This window comes from Macaca mulatta, chromosome 1 (assembly GCF_049350105.2).
Source record: "Macaca mulatta isolate MMU2019108-1 chromosome 1, T2T-MMU8v2.0, whole genome shotgun sequence".
In the NCBI taxonomy this organism is placed as follows: domain Eukaryota; kingdom Metazoa; phylum Chordata; class Mammalia; order Primates; family Cercopithecidae; genus Macaca; species Macaca mulatta.
The window spans coordinates 209252438-209264858 of NC_133406.1; the positions used below are offsets into that span (position 1 = coordinate 209252438).

At 55.8% G+C, this 12421-nt stretch overlaps 1 protein-coding gene across 1 annotated transcript; it reads right to left on the minus strand.

Moving 5' to 3' along the window:
• Nucleotides 1-311: 311 nt before the first annotated feature.
• On the minus strand, nt 312-11816 carry HCRTR1 (hypocretin receptor 1). Its single transcript, XM_077965102.1, has 8 exons — nt 10605-11816; nt 10277-10455; nt 8902-9145; nt 8396-8511; nt 5931-6157; nt 4575-4696; nt 1819-2907; nt 312-1714 (listed from the first exon to the last, which is right to left on the minus strand). Exons 1-7 carry the CDS (start codon nt 10801-10803, stop codon nt 2717-2719), a joined length of 1278 nt encoding a protein of 425 aa, XP_077821228.1. The 5' UTR covers nt 10804-11816; the 3' UTR covers nt 312-1714; nt 1819-2716.
• Between the last annotated feature and the right edge of the window lie 605 nt (nt 11817-12421).

A 12421-nucleotide genomic window follows, 5' to 3' on the forward strand; every position in this document is an offset into this window, starting at 1 on the left:
CCCTGCCGGGTTCAGTTCAGTATGGCCTGAAGGTCTATTCAGGAAGCTATTTCATAGCAGTTTTAGGGCAGGCATTCTGGGTTGAAAGCAGCTACCTCAAACTTCATAGCCTGGCCTTTCTATTTTCTCAGGCCCTAGTTTTATCTTCCAGACAAACTCCATTTATTAAGTCATAACTTTCCCCCCATTTTTATTAAGCACAGACATCTGTACTTGCAAGTCAGATCTTTAGATCAGCATAATACCCAGTCTACACCGAGTGTCTGTAATGAGCTGACCACATTTCAATCAAAAGCCAAAGACACCAGACATTCTAGTTTGCCAGGGGGCTTTATTCTGGGTAATGGTGATTATCTTTTGGCTTTTTGAGATAAAGAGCTCTGAGGCCCTGTGCAGGGCTCTCCTCCCTGCAGTGGGTAGTTGGAAGTAACTATGACTGTTTTGCAGGTCAGTGAGGCCCAGCAGTGTGTCGGGCTTAGCCAGGTCAGCTGCATTCTCCTCTGGGCTGCTGTAGTGCTAGAATCCCAGCATTAGATGAAATCCGGTTCCCAGAGGCCAGCCCCTATCCAGAGCTATAATTCCCTTCATAGGCCCCATGTGAGTCTGGCCTCTGCTTCGCCAAAGGCAAAGAACCCAGTGCCTTTCCAGGCAGCCCATTTCCTCCATGACTGGCAGAACATCTTCCTGGTGTGGATTCTAAATCCTGCCATCTTGAAGACACCACCATTGGCTGTGGTTTTCTCTGTGGGCCACTCAGGACATACATCACCCTTTCTGCATGCCAACCCTCTACATAGTGGAGCCTGCCCTATATACCACATTTTCCCCAAGTCCTCCCTTCCCTAGGCCAGATAGCCCTGGGCTCTTGAGCAGTCCCTCGCTGAGCATCTCTCCCCTCGGCATCCTGTTCACCTCCCCTGAATTTTCTTCAGTTTATCTGAGTCCCCCAGAGTGGAGGGCTGAGGCCCCCCATGGTGCTGGGTTCAGCCAGCAGAGCGTGGAGTAGAACTGCAGCCATTAGGAGCAGCGCCTGTTGTTTCTTTGTTCCCACTGAACCAAGTGTCTGCTGAAACCCGATGGTGCCAATTGTAGTTTCTCACCTTTGTGCTCAGCTGAGGCTGAGGAGCCCAAGACCTGGATTGATCTTATGAGCATGGTTGGTTGGTTCTGAGCTTGGGGGCCAGCTGTCACACCTCATCCTGCACACTCACCTCCAAGCCTGCCTACGCACTGTGCCAACCGCTTTGGATCCTATGGCCCAGTGGGAGTGTGGAATGGGCAGGAGAACCCATCGTGGCAGCAGCTGGAGCTCTGCGCCGTCCACAGAGAGCTGGGCTGGTAAGTCGTGTGGAGAGGAGGTGGCATACTTAGGCCACACATTCCACCTGCTCTGGGTAAAGCGGGGTGCCTAGGATGAGCAGTGCTTCAACACTCCTGGGCCGGGCCCCTGGCAGCACCAAGGCTCTGCCCACCTTCTTGACGGTTGAGGTCAGAGGGAGCCCACAGCTCCATTAATCAAGTTAAGCAGACCTGGTGGTGTGCATAGCAGAGCTGGCCCCTGCCAGATGTCCTTGTTCCTCTCAGCAGAGTAGCACTTCAGACTGCGCTCCACGTCCTGCTCTGGCAACAAGGCTCAGAGCCTTTGGCAGCCTTAAAATCATCTCGGTGGCAGACGGAGCATGTCTGGCCAAGTCTGTGGCTTTCTCTTTCTATCCTGTGAGTTCATAGAAAATAGACGCAAGCCTTGGTTTCCAAGAAGATGAGGATAACAGTAAATCAGCCCATTAACCCGCTATCTGCCCACCCGGCCCCCCTTACCTTCCCCAGGCCATTGGGCCTGTGAGCAGACAGTTGTGTCGAGGAGCGAGGTTCTGGCGTCACAGGATTGGCACCGCATGAGGAGGCAGCACCACGTGTGCCGAGGCCTGGCTGAATCCATCTTGGATCCCGTGTGGTGGGGGTGGGAGGTCAGCAGATAAGAGCATTCTAGTGCCTTCTTGTCTTCCCTCCCCCTAGCTTCCCCACCTTCTTCTGCTCCTAACCTCAGCAGCACAGATTTTGTGCAATGACAAGGAAAGGGAACATTCAGTGCCAGGCTTTAATTACAGTTGCTTCGGGCTGTTGGCCTCTGTGCCAAGTGGCCATGGAGAGTGTTTTATCACACCACAAAGCCAACAAGGTCAGGTCTGTGGTGTGTGCCCTTGGCACCTGGTTAGGGTGGGGCTGCGCTCGTGGCCCACTGGAGAAAGGCTGGGCCCAGATTAGTTCACACAGGCATCAGAAGAGCTGGCCAAGCGCAGCCCTGGGCTTCAGGGAGCCACGGAACCAGATGGAAATGCCTGTTGGGACCTTTAGGGCAGACTCTAGGGAAGGCCGGTAATTGGGTAGGAAAGCGGTCTTTAGGAGGATGGCCAAGCTCTGGAAGGATGATGGGGACAGATTATACTGTGGGGTATGGCCAAATGAGAGAAGTACAACAATAATCGTGTCCACAACGCTTCACAGTTTACAGGGAGCTTTCCACTTGCTTCAGCATGCTTAATCCTCACATCAACCCTGCTTAGGGGACACAAGCTCAGAGAGGGCAAGTGACTTATCCAGAGTCACACAGGCAGAAACCCAGGACTGAAGCCCCAGCCTTTTACCACATCCAGCTGTCTTTCCATGAGGGGTAGGGGCAGATCCCCCGAGCTGGAGCCTCCAGGGCAGCCCTCGCTCAGGGCAGCACTGTGGTGACGCTGGTGAGCACCACATGCTCAGAGAGTTTGGAGACGGAGCATCGGCTCTGCAAGGACAAGGACTTGTGGCTGGCAGAGGAGCGGGGACTAGGGGCCTTCAGAGAGCCGCAGGGACCCGGGCCAGGCAGGCAGCAGGAGAAGGCAGCCTTAAACTGCTCCCGGAATTTGCCTTGGTTGGGAGACAAAAGACACAGCCATAAGGAGACAGATGCAGCAGGAAGGGGCCTTGAGCCCAGGGACACCCACGCAGCTCCAGCCAAGCTGCCTGTGAGGAGGCGGGGAGGGAGGGAGGGATAGAGCTGGGAGGGAGAGCCCTGAGGCAACCTCAGCACCGCCAGGGAGAGAGGACAGAGGCCCTGGAGCGGGTTCCCAAGGAGAGACGCAGTTGCCATCTGATTCCTTGACTGCGCTCTGGCTCAGAGGCTGGCTCAAAACGTGGTGTCTGGCTCAGGGGCCTCAGGTCACCTCTGCTCTCCTTGGTGTGTACATGGGGGTCACTATCTGTTGCTAGGCTTGTGCCCTCTCTGCCCTTTGATGATGAAAATGACAGTGGCAGCAGCCCTTTTGCATTTGGCAGTCACGCTGTGCCAGGCGCCTCAGCCTCTGTTCCCCAGAGCATCCCAGCACCCTGAAAGACTGGAGTCCTTTATCCTCACTTCACAGATGAGATGCACATAGGTACAGTGGCTTGCCCAAGGCCACCCAGCCAGAAGCTGAACCCAATTCTAATTCCAAAGCCCTTCTCAAGGGGGAGGAGGGAAGGAGGGACCGCCACACCACCTTGTTCAGCCCAAGTATACCACGGAAACAGATTTTGTCAGGCTGAAGCCCCTTTGATCATGTGTCATTAGCCTGCCAGCCTCTCTGGTGCCCAGCACAGGGCCAGGCACACAGTAGGTGCTCAGTAAACATAGGCCAAACAAAGGCATATGTATCAGTAAGTCTGTCTGCCCTCCCCTCCCCACAGAGCTCATCTTCTGTTCTCTTTTCTGAGCTGGAAACCCGCAGCCAGCCTTGTTGAGTAATTCTTGAGTCTCAATGAGGGTTATACTATTGACTCCGGATCCCTTCTTTAACCTTTTAATAGTTCCTCAAAGATTATTTCTGTCCAGGCTCGAACAGTCATCTGGACCTGTTCTTTAGAAGTCTAGTCCCAAAGTCAGAGGGCTGGTGAGTCACACTTCTGCTGAGCTCAGCCTCAGGGCCATTACCACCCTGAGACTGGGAGGTAGAGGGAGGGAGTGGGCACTGGGACAGCAGAGAGGAGAGGCCTGGAGTGGGAGTGGGAGCGGCAGGGGAGGAAGACTTCCAGAGGGGACAACCCCTGAGATTCTGGTCGCTCTGCCAGTGTGTCTAGCTGAGCGGGGGAAGCCCTTTCCTGGGCCTGGCCTATCTGCCAGTGACCCTCCTTTAGCCCTGACACCTGGACTGTGCAATCCTTCCTCAGGCAGGGGCTCCAGGGCCCTCCTCCCACAGGTCTGACTCCCTCTGGGGAGGGTGGACTCCTCTGCCTGTGCTGATTGGAGGTCTTGCTGTGCCTGCACCCGTGGTGGGAGTGGGGGGTGAACTGACCTAGCCCCTGCCCTTCCACTCACTCACTGGTCTGCAGAATCTGCACAACTGGATCCTGGGTGCCAGCCACCGTGGGGAGTGTGGCCCGTCTCCCACTCAGGACAGGGCTCCTCGGGGTGGGTCCTCCCAGAGCAGGATCACTGTGCCCACAGCAGATACATCCTCACCCACCGTCCTTTATTTGGGCCCTGGCTTGGGGATGGGGAGACTTGTCATGTGGACTGTTGGCCACCCTCAGTGAGTTTGCATCCCCAGCCTGCTCACCACTGAGGAAGTTGTAGATGATGGGGTTGGCAGCACTGTTGGCGTACACCAGCCAGTGGGAGAAGGTGAAGCAGGCGTAGACAGCTTCGCGGTCACTGGCTTGGCGGAACATCCCGAACACCCTAGGCCCAGGGTAGAGGAGCGTCAGAAGTGGAGTAGCTGTGTGCGCGTGTATTGGGGGAGTGCTGCTCACAGAACCTGAGCTGTAAAGGGCAAGAGTTCCTGCTGCCCACTTCCGTCCACATTTCCTGCCTTCTGTACCTGAGGTCTTGGCCAGGCTTTGGGGTTCTCAAGCATGGAGGGTATCAAGCACCGCGATGGGCATCTCTAGCCTCCTGGCCATTGGATCCCCTAGGGCTTCCCATCCACTTTCTCATCCATCCTCACAGCAACATGATGAGTCATAGACATCATCCATTTTTCTATTAGGGAAACTGAGGCTCAGAGAAGTAAAGTGACATGCCGAAGATCACACAACCAGGAGGTGGCCAAGCACAGTCTCAAAGTGAGACTGTCTTCTGTCCGATAGCCTGCATTCTCTCCCCGGCGCCCTGTGACCCTCTTTTGCTGTCCCTCCAGACACATGCATGGTTAGCTCTCTCACTTCCTTCAAGTCTCTGCTCAGAGGTCATTTCCTTGGAAAAGCTTTTTTTTTTTTTTTTTCTTTTGACAGCTCTGTCACCCAGGCTAGAGTGCAGCGGTGCAATCATGGCTCGCTGCAGCCTCAACCTCCTGGACTCAGGCTATTCTTCCACCTCAGTCTGTGTAGCTAGAACTACAGGCACATGCCACCATGCCCGGCTAATTTTTTGAATTTTAGTAGAGATGAAGTCTCATTATATTGCTCGGGCTGATCTTGAACTCATGGCCTCAAGCGATCCTCCCTCCTTGGCCTCCCAACATGTTGGAATTACAGACGTGAGCCAATGCACCTGGCCCCCTGCTTTTTTAAACCATTATATCTAAAGCAAAAGCAAAAACCCACCAACCCTTGTCATTGTCACTCTCTGTCCTATTTTATTTTTCTTCCCAGCAGTTGTCATTTCCTGACATTATAATATACATTGATTTTTCTATTTACTTCCCTTCTCTCCCGCTAGAATGCAGCCTCCATGAAGGCAGGGACTTTGTCTGTCTTGTGCACTTGTTCACTGTATTTCCAACCCCCTAAAATGTGATGATTAAGTGAATAAATTTTCACAATAGCCCTAGGAGACAGAGGCTCAGAGAAGAGAAATGGCCTGCCCAAGGTCACATAGTGGAGAAGGGGTGGAGCCAGGTCTTTCTCCCAAGCAAGGAGAGCTCCTTCCCCAACCTCAAACTTCTCCCCACCCCAACCATACCCCAGGCTCTCACCTCTTAAGGACATTGAGGACACTGATGGGCAGGTAGCAGAGGGCAAAGACCAGCAGCACCACCATCAGCATCTTGGCTGTCTTCCTCCGCGCACGCATCTGCTTCACTTCAGCCAGGAAGGCGCGGGCCCGGGGCTGGGGCTGTCCACTCAGGCCCTGTTCCAGGTCCCCCAGCTGGTCTGAGGGGCGCTTCCAGTTTCGCACCAGTGCTGAGGTGGTGCCGGGAATCTGTCCAGCACACATAAAGACAGCAGCGGTGGGTATAGCACCTTGGGAGGGTGGTTGCCTTTTGTGGGGCCCACTCCAGGCTGGACCCTGGGCAGGGTGGAGATGGGCAAAGGGATACAACCTTTGCGAGAGGAAGGAATCTGATGTTTATGATAAAGACTAACACTCTGGACTTGAGAGTGAATAATAGACTTTCATTTTCTTTTTTTTTTTTTTTTTTTTTGAGATGGCATTTCGCTCTAGTCACCCAGGCTAGAGTGCAATGGTACGATCTTGGCTCTCTTCAACCTCAGCCTCCCAAGTAGCTGGAGTTACAGGTGTGTACCACCACACCGGGCTAATTTTTGTATTTTTAGTAGAAACGGGGTTTCACCACATTGGCCAGGCTGGTCTTGAACTCCTGACCTCAGGTGATCCGCCCGCCTCAGCCTCCCAAAGTGCTGGGATTACAAGTGTGAACCACTGTGCCCAGCCTAGACTTTCATTTTCCATTAGCTCTTTTGTGAAACCCCCTACAACATGCCTTGTGGAAAGATATTATTGGTCCTTAGGGATAGATGAGGCAACTAAGACTCAAAGAGGTGGGGACCCTTGACAAGGCCCCAGGCCACATCCTCTCAACTGCCCATCCATCCTCCCTAAATCTCCAACACTGTCTTTGAGAGTAGGGGTGGGGGTGAGTTGTGCCTCCTCTGGGTCATACCAGACTGTGAGGAGCTCTGGGCAAGGGGTGGGCAGGTGGGCAGCATGGAATGGCCTGGACCAGTGCCTATAAGCCTGGAGTGGTTCTGGGCTCCTGGAGAAGCCTCTCCTGCCACCGGACACTCGAATCACCCACCACAGAGGGGCATGGGGCTAGAGTTCTGGAAACGTGGGTCTAGAGCCAGCTCAGACATTTGTGAGCTATGTGACCTTGGCCACCTCATTTTCCTTTCTTTTTTTTTTTTTTTTTTTTTTTTTTTGAGACGGAGTCTCGCTGTGTCGCCCAGGCTGGAGTGCAGTGGCCGGATCTCAGCTCACTGCAAGCTCTGCCTCCCGGGTTTTTACGCCATTCTCCTGCCTCAGCCTCCCGAGTAGCCGGGACTACAGGCGCCCGCCACCTCGCCCGGCTAGTTTTTTGTATTTTTTAGTAGAGACGGGGTTTCACCGTGTTAGCCAGGATGGTCTCGAACTCCTGACCTCATGATCCGCCCGTCTCGGCCTCCCAAAGTGCTGGGATTACAGGCTTGAGCCACCGCGCCCGGCCCTCATTTTCCTTTCTAAGCCTTGCTTTCATGTCTGTCAAATGAGGAGGATCGTGCCTGTGTCCTGCTTGGCTGGGGGTTCTGTGGGGAGCAGGTGATGAGTGTTGGTGGACTGCAGGGCTGGCCAACCAGGAAGGGCCCTGCTGGATTGGGTGCTCCTCCAAGGCAGGACCTGGGTCACAGCCAGTCCGTGTCCCCACCCACTGCCCGGCATGGCCTGGGCGCAAGCCAGTACTTCCTGTGGAATGTAGGTGACGTCCCCAGGTGTGAGAGTCCCTTCCTGAGCCTGGTCATGTTCTGGCCTGCCTTTTCTTACCGCCCAGACACCAGTCCAGGACTCCCACTCACTAGGCCAAGGGCCTCTGAGCACCCCTGCCCCAAAAAAACCGAGGAAACCCACCGAGGGTCAGTCTGTAATGCAGGAAGGAAGACAGGCCCTGGAACCAGAAGGCTCTGCTGCTGTTGAATCTGGCAAGTTGGTTGCCCTTATTTGGCATTTGTGACGTGGGTAACGTTGCTTCTTTTGTTAGAAGTTGTTAAGACACTGGATGCAAAGTGCCTAATTTGGCAAGCAACACGGAGTTGCTATTATTATTGTTGCAGTGGTACTAAACTCAGCAGTGGAAGCTCACGGATCTGGGCTTTAGTTCCTGATCTACTCACTAGCTGAGTGGTTTGGGGGAAGTTACGTTGATCTTCTGGGTCTCGGTTTTCTCATATATTTAATGTGGGTAATATATGGTGGCTAAGAGGATGCAAGACTATCTGGGAGTAGATACTTCAATAAACAGCAGCCACTAATATTAGAAGGATGTGTTACTATTCCATTCCAGGGTAGCCACTGGTGCTTTTGGCCTTGAGTTTGATGTGTCTCTGGGCTTCCCCTCTCTTTGGTTGCAGCCAAGATGGCACGTGCTGATGGCAGAGGACTGTCTACTCAGACCAGTAGCACCCCCACCCCCAGCCCACACAGTGACACCAGAGTGGGCCTCACCTGGCGGCCCCAGAGCTTGCGGAATATCTGGAAATAGGCCATGGCCATGAGGCCCAGTGGGGCCAGGTAGGTGACAATGAAGAAGCAACTGTGGTAGATCTTGGGATATAGGTCATCTGCAGGGGTCAAGAGATGCAGAGTCAGGCCCAATCCGCGAGCCCCACCCTTCCCTGGTTAGCAATGCCACCCTGTCCTGACTAGGGTCAAAGCAAGGCCTAGGAGCAGCTGGACCCCATACAGCCACCATGACAGACAGAGACCCTGGAGTTGTCCAACTTGGGGTATCCCTCCTGGAAGGATGTCTACACTAGAGCAGATATCTGCATGAGGGGAGGCACCCACCCTGGGAGTATCCCTGGTAGGAGCCACTCTAGGGTGTCCCCTGGGGAAATACCTGCCCTGCGATTTCCCACTTTGGAAGGGACCCTGCTAGATGCTTGCCCTTGGGGTACGTGCTCCCGAAGTGCCCACCTGAGGGGATGCCTGCTTGAGGCTTCCACCATTACCTGCCCAGCGTTCATCACAGACCGAGAAGAGCCGTGTGCGGTTGGCTAGCTCGGGCAGCACACTGCTGCATTCCATGACTGCAGCCTGGGGCACCATGACAGTCAGCGACACAGCCCAGATGCCCAGGATGGAGCCACGGGCCCGCCGGGCTGTGCTCTTGAACAATAGTGGGTGGCAGATGGCATACCAGCGGTCCAGGGCGATGAAGCTGAGAGTCAGCACTGCCACTGACACGGACACGGCCTGCCCCACGGGGACACAATGTCAGTCATTTTGGGGGCCACCCAGAGATGTGAGAGTAGGTGAGTGAGGAGGCTGACGGCAGGTGCAGGGCAGTGCAAATCCTGACTCCACCACTTACTGGCTGTGTAAATGTGGGCAAGTCACTCACCGTCTCTGAGCCTTGTCTACAGAATGGGTTTATACCATCTACCTGGCAGGATTGTTGTGCGAGTAAGTGAAATCATGTGTAAACAATGTCCAGCTTCAGAGCTGGCACATGGTAGGTGGACCCCTCGGGTGAATAATAACTTGTACCTATGTAACTTACTGTGTGCTGGGCACTGTTCTCTTCATCCTCATGGCAGTCCCACAAAGTAAGTGCTCTTGCCCCCCTGTTACAGATGAGGAAACAGGCACAGAATTCCCTCATCCATCTGTCTTTATGCTCAGGGTCACCAGAGTTAACCGGTTGAGTGGGAAGCCTCAAAACTGGGAAATCCAAGAGGCATTTATCTCTGCCATGGAATGCAATCCCTACCCCAGGCTGTTAGGAAAAAACCCTCATTCTGGGAGACGGAGATGAGTCTGGGCCACAGGTGTGTAGGCATTGCCTCTAGGGGTACCCCCTGCCCTCTGGGGTGCAGGAAGTGGATCACAGGATACAAACTGAGAGAAGCCTTCTTCCACCCCACTAACCCCATCTGGACATCCTGGTTTCCGCCACTGGGGTCTTTCCTGGCCAGTGCAGGAGGGAGAGGAGAAGGCTGTTTCCATCAGGCTCCTCACGTCTGCCCCTTTGGGATTGGGGAGCAGGCCCAGGGTGTTGTGTATGTGTCACTGTGGGCTGATGCCTCTTTCCTTGACTGTGTGCCTGTGTACCTGGAGGTGACTCTATGTGTCCACACGTGCCTATGTATACGTCTGTGGCTGTGACCAGGAGGGGATCTCTGTGATTGTGTGGGGTTGTGTCTGTGTCCTGGAGTGTCCGATCTGGTGGCTTGCCCTTGCTAGCAGCAGAGGATGACACTTCAGGGGTCACGAGCCACTGACCTGTCTGAAAGGCAAGTCTGAGGGTCACTGAGACCTACGCAAGGCCGTCGTTTTTGTACAGGTGTGACAAGGAGTGGTGAGGGGTGCCTGGGCAGAGCTCACCTGTAGATAGGGGATGACCTTGCAGAGGGCATGGCCGAACAGCCAGGACTCAGTGATGTCCACCAGCAGGCTGACAGGCAGGCAGATGGCAGTTACCAGAACGTCAGCCAGGGACAGGTTGACGATGAAGTAGTTGGTGACTGTCCTCATGTGGTGGTTCCGCCACACGGCCAGGCAGACTGCAGGGTGCAGCGGGGTGAGGTGAAGCTGATGGCAGAGCCACACCCATCCTAGTTCTGCCCAATCAGCGAGCCCCTTCCCACATACACCCCCCGCCTTCAATCCCCAGGGAAAGCCAGCAGCACTGAAGGGCAAGCGCTGGACCTACCCAGCGTGTTGCCCACCAGGGCCACGAGGAACACAGCCACATAGGCTGCGATGAGGACCCACTCGTACTGTTTTGGGTACAGATAATCGCGCCACAGATAGCGGAGAAACTCGTCTTCATAGTCTGGAGGCACAGGGGATGGCTCCCTGCTGCCAGTGGGGACCCGCATCTGGGCCCCTGGGGTGGCTGAGGGCTCCATGAGCTCAGGAGCTGCTGCGGCGGAGGGGCATCCTAGGCTCTGCAGAGGGGGAGGAGGGAACTTGGGCCAGCCCGCAGCCCACTCCCCTCAGGGTGCCTGGAGGCTTGCACCCAGTTCTTTTTGGATCTCAGCCCCAAACTTCCTGAAGGGAGGAAGGAAAGGAGAGAGTGGAGAAAGAGAGAAGGAAGGAAATTAGGGAGTGTGCCAGGTGCTTTGCATATAAGTTCCCTCTTAATTCTCACAGTCATGAAATTGGTGGAAGAAGACAGACCTGAGTTGCATCCCAATTCCACATCAGTTGCCTTGGGTAGCTTACCTGGCCTCTTTCAGCCTCGGCTTCCCCATCTGTCTAATGGGGTGACAGCCCTACTTACCTTACAGGGCCGGGATGAGGAGTAATGAGCTCCGATGCGTGCCAAGTGCTTCACCAAGAACCTGGTACAAGAAGGTAGTTTAGGGGACGTTTCGGGTTACCATTATTAGGGTACCCTGCTTTGCAGATGAGAGGGAAGCTCAGTGAGATTGAGTCTCTTGCTCAAGGTCACAAAGCTCCTAAGCCAGGTCTGTTCGAACCCATCAAACACCATAGATTTGAGAGGATAAGCCATCCCGATTGCAAATATTTCTTGAGCCAGTTCACAAGCTTTAACTTTGGGTTGGGAAAACGGGCCAAAGGAGGTGTTAAGAGACCCAAGCCCCACCCGCCATACCTGCCAGACCCTCCGGTGGGCACGCGCGCACACGCACACATACAACACACACACAATGTGGGTGGTGCGCGGAGGGACTGACGACCCCTTGGGAGCAAGGGGAGCGGCCAGGCCGCTAAGAAGCCCCCTTTGGGTCCCCAGGGCCGCGACGCTCCCCGACGGCCGCCAGGAGGCGCTGTTCCGGCGCGTGGGTCGCTCTCCATTCATAAATCCAGCCAGCCCAGCTCCCCGCCCCTCCCTCCTCCCGCACTCAGCCCCTCCTTCCCCCTGCTGGGCTAAGACGACCCCGGCCGGGTGCCGGAGGGTTGCGGATCCCTGGAGACCCCTGGGGAGGGTGAGGGGACGCCTTCATACCCCACTGAACGCCGGCAGGCCCGCCCCGTCCACGGGACCTTCCTGCACCTCGGGGGCTGCGGGGGACTCCTGGAAGGCACGGGGAGCGAGGGCACTCGGACCCTGCCTGGAGGAGAGCAGCGCTGGCCGAGGAGCCAGTCTCCCAGCACCCAGGTTACCCCCCGAGACTCTTGGCTCCTCCCATCCCTCGCCGCGGGTCCTTTGGAACCCCCATCCCGGGCCTGGGGGTCCCCCACACCCCGCACCTGTTGGCTCCGGGACCCGGGTGTTCTCGGCTGCTGGTACCCGGACCTGGCATCGGGGACTTCGCCTTCCTACGAGGAAGGCCGAGCCTCTGGGGGCCGGGGCTGCGGGAGGGGGCCGGGGCAGCCCCCTCCCTAGGCTGCGCTGCCTGGGCTCGCGGGGCTGAGCGCGAGCCCCGGCAACTGCGCGGGCTGTGGTTCGGCGCGGGCTCCGCCGGGCTGCGCGCTGCGGGAAGGGAGGGCCGGCGGGAGGGGCAGGGCGGGGTGGGAGCCCCCAGACGGTCTTGGCTCCGTGTCTTCCAGCCCCGAGAC